At 41.6% G+C, this 14,637-nt stretch overlaps 1 protein-coding gene across 3 annotated transcripts in view; it reads right to left on the reverse strand.

Moving 5' to 3' along the window:
• AADAT (aminoadipate aminotransferase) overlaps positions 1 to 7,199 on the reverse strand; it is a 31,435-nt gene extending 24,236 nt beyond the window's left edge. Inside the window, exons 1-4 of one of the 3 annotated variants that reach the window (XM_011967820.1) lie at positions 6,817 to 6,895; positions 6,298 to 6,409; positions 5,065 to 5,233; positions 3,837 to 3,969 (exon numbers count right to left, since the gene is read on the reverse strand). In XM_011967820.1, coding sequence (XP_011823210.1) covers positions 3,837 to 3,969; positions 5,065 to 5,233; positions 6,298 to 6,364 — 369 coding nt within the window. In that variant the 5' untranslated portion in view covers positions 6,365 to 6,409; positions 6,817 to 6,895. Of the gene's footprint in view, positions 1 to 3,836; positions 3,970 to 5,064; positions 5,234 to 6,285 lie in introns of all 3 variants that reach the window. The other 2 variants (XM_011967817.1, XM_011967819.1) reach the window with 2 other exon arrangements.
• Positions 7,200 to 14,637: the final 7,438 nt, after the last annotated feature.

Below are 14,637 nucleotides of genomic sequence, written 5' to 3' on the forward strand. Positions count from 1 at the left end.
TCCTGAATGGGTCAATGAAAAATGAAGCAGGAAATTAAAAGTTTTACTAAGAAAAATGAAAATGGAAATGCAATATACTAAAATTTGTGAAATACAGCAAAAGCAGTAGTAAGAGGAAAGTTTATAGCAATAAATGCCTGTATCAAGAAAGTAGAAAGACTTCAAATTAACAACCTAATAATGCACTTCAAGGAACTAGAACAACCTACAGGATAGGAGAAAATATTTGCAAACCACCCATCTGACAAAGGATTAACAACTCAATAGCAAAAACCCCAAATAATCCCATTAAAAAATGGGCAAAAGATCTTAACAGACATTTCTAAAAGAAGACATAAAAATGCCCAAAAGGCATTAAAAAAGTTCAATATTACTAATGCAATCAGAAATGCAAACCAAAACCACAATGAGATATTACCTCACCACAGTCAAAATGGCTAGCTTCAAAAAGACAAGTAATAACAGATGCTGATGAGGGTAGAGAAAGGGGAACCCTTGTACACTTTGATGGGAATGTAAATTGGTACAGCCACTATGGAGAACAGTACAGAGGTTCCTCAAAAAACTGAAAATAGAACTACCATATAATCCTGCAATCCCACTGCTGAGTATATATCCAAAACACAAATATCAATATATCAAAGCAGTATCTGCACCTCCATGTTTATTATGGCACTTATTCACAATAGCCAAAATATGGAACCAACCTAAGTGTCCATCAGCTGATGAATGGATAAGGAAAATGTGGTATACACACAATGGAATATTATTCAACCATAAAAAAGGAATAAAATCCTGTCATTTGCAGCAACGTGGATAGAACTGGAGGTCATTATGTTAAGGGAAATAAGCCAAGTACAGAAACACAAATATTGCATGTTCTCCCTTATCTGTGGGAGCTAAAACAGTGGATCTCATAAGGATAGAGAGTAGACTGGTGGTTACTAGAGGATGGAAAGGACATGGGGGAGATAGGGTGAAAGAAAAAATAAGAATATAAATGTACTTATTACCACTGAACTGTATACTTAAAAATGGCAAGGATAGAAAATTTTATATATATTTTATGGCAACAGAAAAAATTAAAAATTAATTTTTAAAATTAAAATGGATGGGGAGATCAACAATGGTAAAGGATATTTGTAGGTCAAGTAATAGAAGGTTTGACAAATCTTTGGAAATTACGTGGATAATATGATTTCTACTACAATCACTAGAGCCAGGCAATAGATTTTTCCAGCCTAAATCAAAGGGGTCTATTATGACTAAATCATACATAAGTCACAGAATAATTGCTTCTTAACATGTGATGTTTCACAATCCCCAGTTTGAGTCCTTTTTCCTATCATTTTATCAACCCACATCTCACCACAAACAGTAGGGCCATTATCAACTGAGATAGAAGACTTGACTTTTGTTTCCCAATTGGCCTGTGATGTTCAGTTTATCTTTTCCTTATGAACTTTTGGCATCTTATGACAAACAGTATCCTCCTCTGAAAAGTTTCTAATTGACTTAAGCTTTACAAGACATCCTAGGACCAAAGGAATCACTTGGGTGGCATGCACATATTAACAGATCAAAGGAAAACCTAATTAGTGTTGATCCTTGAACAACATGGATTTGAACTGCACAGGTTCACTTATACGCACAGTTTCTTCTGCCTCTGCCTCCCCTGAGACAGCAAGACCAACCCCTCCTCTTCCTCCTTCTCCGCAGCCTAATCAACATGCAGATGAGGATGAAGACCTATATGATGATCCACTTCCACTTAATGGGAAATATATTTTCTCTTGCTCATGACTTTCTTAATACCATTTTATTTTCTCTAGTTTATGGTAAAAATACAGTGTGTAATACATATAAAATACAAAATATGTGTTACCTGACTATATTATCAGTAAGGCTTCTGGTCAAGAGTAGGCTATTAGTAGTTATGTTTTAGAGGAGTCAAACGTTATATGCAGATTTTCAACTGCATGGAGTCATTGCCCTTAAATCCCTGTGTTGTTCAAGGGTCAACTGTAAATATATTTTCCACATCAGTTAGGGGACATGCAAATTTCAAATATATTAAATTAGAAGGGAAGGCTGTTATCATCTGGAAGCATTGTTTAAAAGATGAGAGAGAAACACAGGAGCCTAAAATAACATGAATCCTGGAGAACAACGTGGAAGAAATATTAAACCAGATACATATTAGTGCCTCTGTAATAAGCATGTCTGTAAGTAGTAAGTTACTAATGTATTTAGCCATCTATGCTGTCTTCTTTGTATAACTGGTGCTGTGATGGATAAAGAAGAAACTGTCTTAAGCAACTTTCTGGAAGAAAAAGTACTGGCACCCTTTCTTGAGGAAAGAATTTCATTGAAAAATACTCTTATATCATTCTATACAATCACAAATGTTTCTCTTCAAGCAAAGACTCAAACACTAGCTATTCTTTTACTTTTCCTAATTATACACAAAAAGGGTAAGTTTTTTTTTAATTTTTAAAAACTTTAAAAAATGTTTTTACTACTGTAACTCATTATTCCATAACAATAATTTAATTAAAATTCATTAAAGCAAACTAGATTACAGTTTTCATATTTCCATGAAAAAGAAAATACTCTGGTTTCAGATAAAGATAAATGGGAGTCAGAGATTAATCTAGATCTGAGAATGAATATAGAGAATCTTATTATTCATGGAAAACAAAGGAGAAAGTATACCAGCACTTTGGGAGGCCAAGGTGGGCAGATTGCTTGAGCCCACAAGATCAAGACCAGCCTGTCCAACATGGCAAAATAATATAAAAATTAGCTAGGCATATTGGTGTACACCTGCAGTCCTAGCTACTTGGGAGGCTAAGGTGGAAGAATTGTTGGAGCCCAGGGATGTCGAGACTACCGTGAGCCGTGATTGCGCCACCGCACTCCAGTCTGCATGACAGGGTGAGACCCCGTCTCAAAAAAAAAAAAAAAAAAAAAAAAAAGAAGAAAAGAACAGAACAGATTAAACTGAGGACCACAGATGTGGTCTCTTTATTGTGGCAACTAACCAGTGGTGTTTACATCCGTGGAGTTTCTGGAACCCAGAAGGGAAGAAGATGGAATCACTAATGCCACGAGGAGAGGGAGAGAGAGAACCAATCCATGTAAGAAGTCAGAGATACAGACATATAAACAGATCTAGAGAAATGCACCCAAGAGGGGGACAAGATATAAGCAGTGGCAAGCACAGAGATTTCATAGACAGATATGCAAAGGAATATAAATATTTTTATCTCAGGAATATGAAGATATGCCCTCTAAAAAATTTAAAAATCATATTGAAATTTCCTAACTATAGGCAGCAATCAAATGTAACTTGAATTTTTGAGCCAGATGAAATTAAGCAATGTTCACTAAGCTGTTGGTAGGAGTTGAGTACTCCCTTAGTGGGAATCCTGCTTTAATGGTTAATAGGTCTGCATAATTGACCACATGCTCTGTATTTAATATTTAACAGATTAGGCTAGTGAATGATGTTAAGAACAGATAATTTTTGAAAGTCCTTGTGTTCACAATGAGGAAAACTAAGGGGAAATATTGATAGATCAACCTACAATATTTCTGCCTGGCTTTTGCTTACAGTCAACATCCCCTACCCACCCTTGCCCATCCCCGGCCACAACTGCTCCCACCCGCATCCTATGACTTGTCTTTTAGTTCCCTGTTTATAATTCTAGGTGAAGACAAGAAAGACTACCAGTAATCCATAAAATATGATTCTCTGTGATTAAGTGAGAGAGGACTATAGAAACAAATGCTTCCAATTCTCCATTTTGGCTGAGTTTTCCTTTCAGTCTTACCTTACAAAGACCTTGTTGGCTGCCAGATGTGACACATAGGTCCATTTGTCCTTGACTGGGTGGGTAATGGACAGTAGGAGGATTATGCAATTTTATTTGTAACTGTTTTAGCCAGGACAAAAGCTCTGGAATTCTAAAGCATAAAACGTATTTTTAAATTCATAGTAGTAAAAATCATAGTAATAGTAGTAGACAGAAAATAATAAATGACAGCTTTATCAAGCACTTTGTACACTCAATTAAAAAACCCTCAAATGCTTTTTGCCAGTATTAATATTCCTATTTAAAAGATAGGCAGTAGACTTAGAGATTAGGAAATTCCCATAAGTCAATCAGCCAGAAATTCTCATAAAGTCAATTATGTAATCAACGAGCTGAGATTTGAATCTATATCTTTCTTATTCCAAACCTGAAGTCTTTAGAGGAATCATTGCATAATCGATTCTTTGTTCTCTCTAGGAAGAGTTCTATGGCTATCTAGAAGTTCAGGCTCAATAAGTTGTTTGTATTAAGGAACGTTCGAATAAGACTACGTATATTTAACATATTATATAACTAATGCATGTATACATGAATAACATATTTCAATATACTTTTCAATCACAGAACAAACAAGGTTTTAATAAAGTATAATTTATAGGTTCTCCATAAATTGTCCTTTATCACTGGAAGAAGACCAGCTAAAGAAAGTCGTCAGATATGTTTCAGCTTGCCTTTAAGAAATTAAAGACATTTGAACCCATGAGGGCAATGTATTTGCATGGCTGCTTGTTTAGAAAGGGAATATAATTATTAAAAAATTGCCTGGGGACTTAAAGTTGCTGCCTCCTGGACCTTCCATTTCTTCATTTCTCCTGATATGTATTTTTCACCTGGATATCTTCTCATTTTTTTGGACTCAGCTCTAATCGTATTTCCTTCTAGAAGCCTTCTTGGTCATTTGCAATTGAGAAGCAATCACTGAGGAGTGTTAAGCATTCAATATCCTTTCTGCTCTTAATTATCCTTTGAAAACCTTTCCCCAGACCTTCCTAACTATTGAATAGTCACTTGGTTAGTATTCAATGACCAAGTGAGTATTTGGTCACTGAATGACCAAATGAGTCAATGGCCTTAGAATGTTTATTAATGGGCCTTAGAATATTTCTTTAATATTCTTTATCAATGGGCCTTAGAATATTTCTCATGAAAATAAGCCAATAAAATTATGTTAAGTATTGATACTTACCCAGCACTCGGAGAATACTGAAGTGCTCTCTTCATCATCTCTTCTCCAAATTCGATGGTCTTTCCATTTTCTACAGTGATTACAGCAGTTTTAAAAGGAAACATGTTTGGATTTGGTAAGCCACCAGCCAAGGAGATCATCGATTTTGGTCCTCTGCTCGATATTTCAGCTATCATACACATGGAAGAGAAGAAACAATTTCACTGAAGATTGTTATAAGCAGATAGTTAAGCATGCATTATAATCAATAAAACTATAAAGTTTAACAATTTCTAGTGATAGAATGTGCTATGGTCTAAATGTTGGTGTTCCCCCCACATTCATACTTGGAACTTAATACTAATGTGATAGTTTTAAGAGGTGGGGTCTCTAGAGGTGATTAGGTCAGAAGGGATCCGCCCTCCTGAATGGGATTGGTGCACTTATAAAAGAAGGCTGAGGGAATGCCCTTGGCCCTTGTGCCATGTGAGGACACAGGTTCCCCCTTCTACCACGTGAGGATGCAGCAAGAAGCCTCTTTCTATAAGGAAGGGCTCTCACCAGATACAGAATCTGCTGGCACTTTCATCTTAGACTTCCTAGCCTCCAGAACTGTGAGAAATAATTCTATTGTTTATAAATTACCCAGTTTGTGGTATTTGTTATAGCGGCCTGAATGGACTAAGACAAATGCTAGTCTAAAATAAACATACAGAATAACTTTTTTCTGGGCCGCCTCACCTGTGGAGGGACTAAAGAATGAAGGTGACCAAAGAGAAGGCAGAGGGATCAGGAAGACAGCAAAGGGCCACAACAGCAGAAGCCCTCCTCCTCCACTTAGCCCCGACCTGTCTGTGAGCTTCATGGCCCACCCCTACCTCTCCCATTTACCTGGCCCTCTCCACTGCACACCCATCTGCACGCTGTGCCTGCCCCTTCTCAGCTTCCCAGGAAGAGCCTTTCTCCATAGCACGCCCCCTCCCTTCCAAGGCCGTGCCCCACAGCAGTCTGCGCCTCTCTCTACAGCTGCTCGGACTCTGCTCCAGCAGAAATACCCGCCTTCCGTTTCAGCCCGAGTTCTTTGAGAACAAAGGCTCTGCCTATTTCATTTCTGCACGCAGAGTCTGGCTCATCGCGAGCGTGCACAGGGGTACGCATGGATGCAGCCAAGCGGTGGCTTGCTAGGGAACCCTCCTTAGAGGCTGTGCGAGGAATGTCCCACCCCAAAGGAGTGATGGTCGCCCCGTTTCTCACTCGCGGTCCGGATGGGAGAAGGGTATCTGGCTGCGCTCGCTGCGGTGATGAACCGTGCGTAATTCATGTCTCTGACAGCCAAGCATCAAGCTTCCTCTTCAGTGGCTGAGGACTAGAAAAACCAAAGAGCCTCGTCAAGTCCTGCCTGCTAACTTCCTCACTCTGGCAACGCCAACGCGAGCTGTCCCCCCGCTGCGTCTGGCTTCCCGCGCGCAGTGCCCGGAGAACGCCGCCGAAACTCCCCGGCTGGACGCTGCGTTCGGTCTCCCGGTCCTAAACGGGTCTGGGGCTGGTGGCGAGCCTGGCAAAGTCCACGCCGCACGCGCTCCGGCGGCCGCCAGGGCCCACGCCAGTTTTGCCCCGCCGCGGGCCTCGCCGCGCCCCCTCCCGCCCCGCGCCGTGGCCTATGGCCGCCCGCCGCGCGCGCCTCCCCGTCCCGGATCATCGCCCTCAGAGCGCAGGGCGCGCGGGGGAGCCCGGGTGCGAGGCGCTTGCAGCCCCAGGCCAATGACTCTTGACCTCGCCGCTGGGAGTCACCAGAAGCCGGCGTCCGCGTTGGCCTGCCTAGGTGCGGGCCGGGAGGCCAGCCCAGGGGCTGCCCGAGGGGACCGGAAGTGCCCGTGATCCTAATCCTCGGGAACCATCTGGCGGCCGCTTGGGTCCACTGCAGGGGGCTCCCGGGCTGCGCCCAGCCTGGAGAGGCCGCACCTTCGTTCCCGCGCGCTCCGCTGGCCTCCTCTCAGTCACTGGGACTGTGCATTTTGCCCGCTCAGACCATGGCTATGCTAAATACCCATCTTTCGTTAGTGAAACTCTGGGCACTCTCCTGGGAAGCACCCCGGCGACTCAGACGAATTTCAACATCACTTTCTCGAAGATCTCAGCATTTTGGAGTGACGATGGAGTTCTGACAAAAATTTTTCAAGAATCACTCTGAGAGTCTCTTCAATTTTAGTGTCTACCCTCGCATTGAATTTCTGACCTTTCCTTAAGTAAGAATTATCTTGGAAGTGAATATCTGGATCTTTTTGGGTCTAGCACCTTGCCTTTTTTTTCTTACAAAATAATCCTGCTTACGCTCCACCTCCTCAACTTTTCTGCAATTTTTCCTTCCTGAATCACCAAAATGGAATGTACAAGGTTTAATGTGAGCACTTAGTGAGGGAAGGGTTTCAGAAAACCTGTCTTTCACTTTTTTAAAAAAATTCTTTAATGGTCATTAAAATGAATGAACTGGATTCACTCATTCAGTACGAATTTGCTGAGTACTTCCTGGATGATTATTGGCTCACTGCCAATGGCTCTCTTTTAATCTTTATTTAATAGGTTGGTCAAGGAGCCACTGCTTTTATCTAGGTCCTGGCAGCAAAAGGCTGAGATAACCCAGTAAAATCTTTATGCTAGCAGCTAAATAACAAAAAGGGAGTATCTTTAGTAAACCTGTTAGAAACCCAAGAGGCAAGATGCTTCTGGATTCAGAGACTTCAAGTAGTTGACATGCCACTTGATGGCTTAACAGCTGGGTGTCTTTGGACAAGTTACTTAACCTTTCTGTGTATTGGTTTTTTCACAGGCCTGTTGGCAGGAATAAATTAGACAATCTGTATTAAACTAATAAGTGCAGTGGTCTGCACATTGTAAAAACACTCTATGAACATTGGCTGTTTTTATTAGTAACAAATGCTTTTAAGCAAAACTTAAGGACTCAGCCTTCAAATGGTTTTGACTAGAGAAGCTATTTGGCAACTTTTAAGGCATGTTCTCAGTTAATCCTTGCACACAGATCCTTATCTGTTTGAGCTTGTCTATTCTAAAAGTAGTTGTCCTTGAATTTTTACAGAAGTTAACTCAAGAAGCACTAAAAACATCTAAATAAGGTGTAGATCAAGGTTAATTATGACTTGTAACTAGATATATTGATGTTCCTGGGGACTTCAGGCTTTTTTTTGATAGGGGGAGGGCTCTAACTGAGCATGGTTTCCTCAGATACTTAGAAGAAAATTTAAACTTTGGCCAGGTGCAGTGGCTCACGCCTGTAAACCTAGCACTTTGGGAGGCCAAGGTGGGTGGATCACCTGAGGTCAGGAGTTCGAGACCAGCCTGGCCAATGTGGCAAAACCCCGTCTTTAGCCGGATATGGTGGCAGGCACCTGTAATCTCAGCCACTCGGGAGGCTGAGGCATGAGAATTGCTCGAACCCGGGAGGCCGAAGTTGCAGTGAGTCGAAGCTGAGATCACGCCACTGCACTCCAGTGGGGGATAAAGCTGGGGGATAGAGCGAGACTCTGTCTCAGTTTAAATGTCTTCCCTCTGGCAGTAGCAACCTGTTTGGTCAAAGGAGTTTGAAGTCCTGGGCCAAAAGACTAAAGGTTTTTGTAAGCACATTGATGCACCAATCTGTGATTTATAGTATTTATTACTCACAGGCTATTTATTTTATTTTATTTTGAGAGACAGAGTGTCTGGAGTCTCACTTTGTTGTCCAGGCTTGAATGCAGTGGCGCCAACCATAGCTCACTGCAGCCTTGTCCTCCTGGGCTCCAGCGTTTCTCTCACCTCAGCTTCCTGGATAGCTGGGACTACAGGAGAACACCACCACAGCAGGGTAAGTGTTTAAAATACCTTATAGAGACAGGGTCTCCCTATGTTGCCCAGGCTAGTCTTCAACTCCTGGCTTCAAGTAGTCCTCCCACTTTGGCCTCCGAAAATGCTGGGATTATAGGCATGAGCCACCATGCTTGGCCTCACACAGGCATTTTTAAAAATACATAATTAATTGATTTTCCCCCTTTCCAAACAGCGGTGACACAATTTAAGGAACCCGAACTGAAGAGACGTGAGGTCATCAAATCCTAAGGTGCAGGTTTTCAACCCTTAAACAGTTTGCTGAATTTTCTATTTGGCCTGCCCTGGAGTTGTACTACTGAGACGTTGGGGGTGCTGATTGATTACAAGCTGGCTGATGATTCAGGCCAGATGGAGAGGCAGAGAAATGGTCCATCAGGGCAGGCTAATGGAATGCAGGGGCACTGGGGGTCATGATCAGAAAATGCAAGGCAGAATATAGTCACAGTGGTGGGAAAGGGACAAGCAAGGGTTAAGTTGGGAAGAGCTTACCAGACAATAGAAGCTGAAGACTGAAGGTAAATTTGATTGCCAGAGAAACCAGACTTTGGATTTGTCAGGCGACAACAGCAGAAGGCTTCTCCTGAGGGACTAAGATAAATGAGCAAGGTTCATTGCTCAGTGCTGCCTTTTTAGAAGCTTGGCTTAGGACTGCCCGAGGATAGAATTAAAGACGTCAGATTCTTTCTCCAAACATTTACTGAATTCTTACTCTGTTCTAGGAACTGTAATTGATTTAAAAAGATAACTAAGACAAGTCGCTACTCTTGAAAAGCAACTGTTTGTACATTAAGACGTCAATAATGTCAGATAATACAATGTTTGTGGCAGAGGCAGGTGCAAGCTGCTAAGGAAAGCAGAGGGAAGGAAGTCTCTCTTTTCTTCTCCTCTCGTCTCCCCTCCCTTCCCTTTCCCTCCCCTCCCCTCCCCACCCCTCTCCTTTTCTTTTCTTAAGTATCCCTTATCTGAAATGCTTGGGAACAGAAGTATTTGGGAGTTTTGGATTTCTTTACATTTTGGAATATTTGCATATACATAATAAGGTATCTTGGGGATGGAACCCAATCCTAAACAAGAAATTCATTTACATTTCATATATGCCTTATGCACGTAGCCTGAAAGTAATTTAATACAATATTTAAAATAATTTTGTGCATGAAACAAAGTTCGTGTACATTGAACCACCCATGTAGGCCCTCTGTAGTTGTTTGGCATCATTATCATTCCTGACTCTGAATTTATATGCTACTGATAAGCAATCATTTTCTTATAATTATTCACACATAGTACTTAACAGTAAAATATTTTGTTAATCATTAGTACAGTGAAGAAATAATGTGTTTAGGTCAACTGAGCAGCACAGCATCATCACCACAATACCTGTATCAGCTGTTAAACAACAGTAACAGCAAACAATGGCAGGGTTTCAGTCTCTAGATACGGTGCTGTGTTTTGATTAAGGTTATGTAGACCGTATTTTGTATTTTAGGTAAGAAGAAATGTCAGAAGCAGCTGAAGGACCAGAAAGTGGGTCCCCTAGGGATGAGGAGTCAATCTGCTGGATGGATTTTAAAACTCTGTCCTCTAGAGTCATCTGCTTCATTAACAATGGTTTTTGTCTGAGAAGGCGCTGTTTGATTTCATAAGCTGACATGGTTTCTTGTTCTCTTATACATGCATGCTGCTCTAGTGCTTAAAAAAGCCCATCACAGATTTTCACCATGTCAGCTATAGACACTTTTCCTGCTGAGTTAACATCATCTTTATCATCCACTTGTGGCATCATTTTGGTGCTCAAAAAGTTTCAGATTTTGGAGCATTTTGGATTTCAAATTTTTGGATTAGAGATGTACAACTTATACAAATAAGAGCACATTGACAGGTTGTGTGTGTGCATGATTTTTGGGAGACACTATTCAGCCCGCTATAGTCAATGACTAAAGGAGCCTAATATGTAATGGTCTGAGAGATAGGAGGAAAACCAGAAATTTACAGTGAGAAAGACAGTGAAGGAAGGGAATGTTTCGAGAAAGACTGAAGGGCTCCTAAGAGGATAAACTTATATCTTTTATCTCAGAACTCCAGGATCATAGATTCAATTATCACTAACCAATAAGAGTAACACTCAATTGCTTTAATACTGTTTTGGGTTCTTATGCCAGCCCATGTCTCATCAAGGAGTAATCATGAGATGTGTCTTAGTGTCTTAGTTCATTTAGTGTTGCTATAGCTGAACACTCGAGGGCGGGTACTTTATAAAGAAAATAGGTTGATTTGACTCATGATTCTGAAGGTCAGAAAGTATAAGAGCATGATACTTGCATCTGCTCAACTTCTGGGGAGGGCCATGTGTTGTGTCAAGACATGGCAGAGAAGTGGAATGCTGAGGGGACATATGCAAAGAGACAAACACTAAAGGCTGGGCTTACTTCATAATACTTGTTCTTGCATTAACTTATCCAGTCCTGTGAGAGTGAAAACTTACTCCCATAAGATGGCATGAATCAATTCATGAGGGATCTGCCTCCATGACCAAAGACCTCCTATTATGCTCCACCTCCCAATGCTTCTACACTGGTAATTAAACTTCAACATGAGTTTTTGTGGTGACAAACAAAATCCAAACCAGAGCACATAGTAACTTGAAAAAAATTGCTATTCATAAATGGCATCTACCTCAGAAATAATTCTTTGAGTTAGGGTGGACAGCCTTGCCTTGTGGCCAATATACCCCTGTTGAGGTATGTATATTGGAGATCTCAGTCATTAATTTGGGTGCAGTTTGGAGTGCAGAAGAGAAACACAAAAATAACCACTGGGTTCTGATACAGACAGAAATGTACTGAGGTCCGTAGAGTAACCATCATAATAGAACTGCCAGTCAAAGCTTGAGAGATGGCAGATATTACCTGTCATGAAATGGGTAGGCAACTCTAGAACTTTATAATTAAATAGAAATAGTATCATCTTAGAGAACTGTTCAGAATCAACACCCTTGTGTGTTGAGTCTATGGGTATAGTCTTTGGAAAGAGACACAATGTATCTTTAGACTGAAGACCACAGGATGACTCTGTGGAATGCTGTCCTTGTCATTTAGGATGCTGGCTGCTCAGCTGTTAAATAGCTAATGTTCATTTGATATAATGCCATTATTACATGCATCGTATGTAGGATACTTGTTTATATTATATGTATTTTAAATCTTCTCAATCTATTCCTCATTTCTTTTAACATCTTTCATATTTTATTACTTTCACTGTGCTGTGTCCATGTGGATTTTGTAGTTACATTTTTAAGGTATTAATTTTTTTATTCAATTATTTGTAGTTGTTTGCACATTTTTCTCAGTTGTTTTTTCCTTTTTTTGAGAACAGGGTCTCGCTGTGTCACCCAGACTGGAGTGCAGTGATGTAAGTATGACTCACTGCAGCCTTGACTTCCTGGGCTCCAGTAATCCTCCTATCTCAGTCTCCCGAGTAGCTGGGACCACTGGTGCACACCACCATTGCTGACTAATTTTTGTAGCTTTTGTAGAGACAGGGTTTTGCCATATTGGCCAGGCTGGTCTTGAACTCCTGAGCTCAAGCAATCTGCACACCTCAGCCTTCCAAAGTACTGGGATTATGGGGATGAGCCACTGTGCCCAGCTGAGTTTTAAATATCAGTGAAAATATTTTTTATTTCTAGGATTCTGATTAATTCTTTTCCATCTTTGTGATTCTTTCTCATATTCATCTGCTTTATTTAGATTTTGAAAAGTGGGTATCATTTTCACCACTAGTTCTTTCAGGTCTTAAATAAACTTGTTTTTAGGTCTTTCTCATATTGCTTTCTTATTTTCGTCTTCATGAGAGTGAATTCCCATCTGTTGAGCTTCCCTTGGCCTATATTTCATAGTGTCTGCTTTCCCCATGTCTTTGACATTTTGCATGAGTAGTTTGATGTTTTCTCTCCTAGTACTCTCTCCTTTCTTCTGGCAGTATTCATTGCTTCCTCCAAAACTCCAATAGAGGTAGAATCAGCTCTACTATAAAGGTTTGTGGCCCTTGTTCACAGGATGTCACAGATGGGCTCCCATAGCCTTGGACAGCTCCACCTCTGTGACTTTGAATGGGATAGCCCCCCTTCTGGCTGCTTTCACAGGCTGGTGTTGGGTATCTGTGGCTTTTCCAGGTGCTGGTGTTGAGTGTCTGCTTTCACAGGCTGGTGTTGAGGGTTTGCGGCTTTTCCAGGTGCACAGTGCAAGTTGTCAGTGGATCTACCATTCTGGGGTCTGGAGGATGGTGGCCCTCTTCTTACCGCTCCAGTAGGAAATGTCCCACTGAGGACTCTGTGTGGGGGCTCCAACTCCACATTTCCCTTCTATACTGCCCTACTTGGGGTTCTCCATGAGTCACCCCACCTCCACAGCAAATTTCTGCCTGGACATTGAGTCGTTTCCATACATCCTCTGAAATCTAGGCAGATGTTCCCAAACCTCAATCCTTGACTTCTTTGCACCCTCAGGCTCAACACCACATAGAAGCTTCCAAGTCTTGGGGCTTGCACCCTCTGAAGCCATGGCCCAAGCTGTACTTTGGTCCCTTTTAGCCACAGCTGGAGCTGGGACACAAGGGCACCAAGTCCTTAGGCTGCAAACAGCAGTCCTTTCCCCGGACCTAGCCTGTGAAACCATTTTTTCCAACTAGGCCTCCAGGCCTGTGATGGGATGGGCTTCCATGAAGGTCTCTGGCATGCCCTGGAGACATTTTCCCCATTGTTTTGGTGATTAACACTCAGCTCCTTGTTACTTATGCCAATTTATGCAGAGTCTTGAATTTCTCCCCAGCAAATGGGTTTTTCTTTTCTATCACATGGTCAGCTGCAAATTTTCCAAACTTTTATTCTCTGCTTCCTCTTGAACACTTTTCTGCTTAAAAATTTCTTCCACCAGATACCCTAAATCATCTCTCCGAAGTGCTCCACAGATCTCTAGGACAGGAGCAAAATGCCTCCAGTCTTTGCTAAAGCATAACAAGTGTCACCTTTGCTTCAGTTCCCAACAAGTTCCTCATCCCCATCTGAGACCACCTCAGCCTGGACTTTTTTGTTCATATCACTATCAGCATTTTGGTCAAAACCATTCAACAAGTCTCCAGGAAGTCCCAAACTTTCCTACATCTTCCTGTCTTCTGAGTCCTCTGAGTCTCTAGGAAGTTCTGAACTTTCCTACATTTTCCTGTCTTCTTCTGAGTCCTCCAAACTGTTCCAACTCCTGCTTGTTACCCAGTTCCAAAGTCGCTTCCATATTTTTGGGTATCTTAAAAGAAATACCCCACTCTACCAGTACCGATTTACTGTATTAATCCATTTTCATACAGCTATGAAGACACACCCAAGCTGGGCAATTTATAAAGAAAAAGAGGTTTAATGGATTGACAGTTCCACATGGCTGAGGAGCCTTCACAATCATGGCAGAAGGGGAAGGAGGAGCAAAGGCACGTCTTACATGGTGGCAGGCAAGAGACTGTGTGCAGCGGAACTGCCCTTTATAAAATTATCAGATCTTAAGAGACTTATTCACTATCACAAGAACAGCATGGGAAAACCTGCCCCCGTGATTGAATTACCTCCCACGTTGTCCCTCCCTTGACATGTGGGGATTATGAGAGCTACAATTCAAGATGAGATTTGGGTGGGGACACAGCGAAACCATATCAGTCCCATTCCCTTAC

The sequence above is a fragment of the Mandrillus leucophaeus genome, unplaced genomic scaffold (genome assembly GCF_000951045.1).
Source record: "Mandrillus leucophaeus isolate KB7577 unplaced genomic scaffold, Mleu.le_1.0 Scaffold81, whole genome shotgun sequence".
Classification (NCBI taxonomy): Eukaryota; Metazoa; Chordata; class Mammalia; order Primates; family Cercopithecidae; genus Mandrillus; species Mandrillus leucophaeus.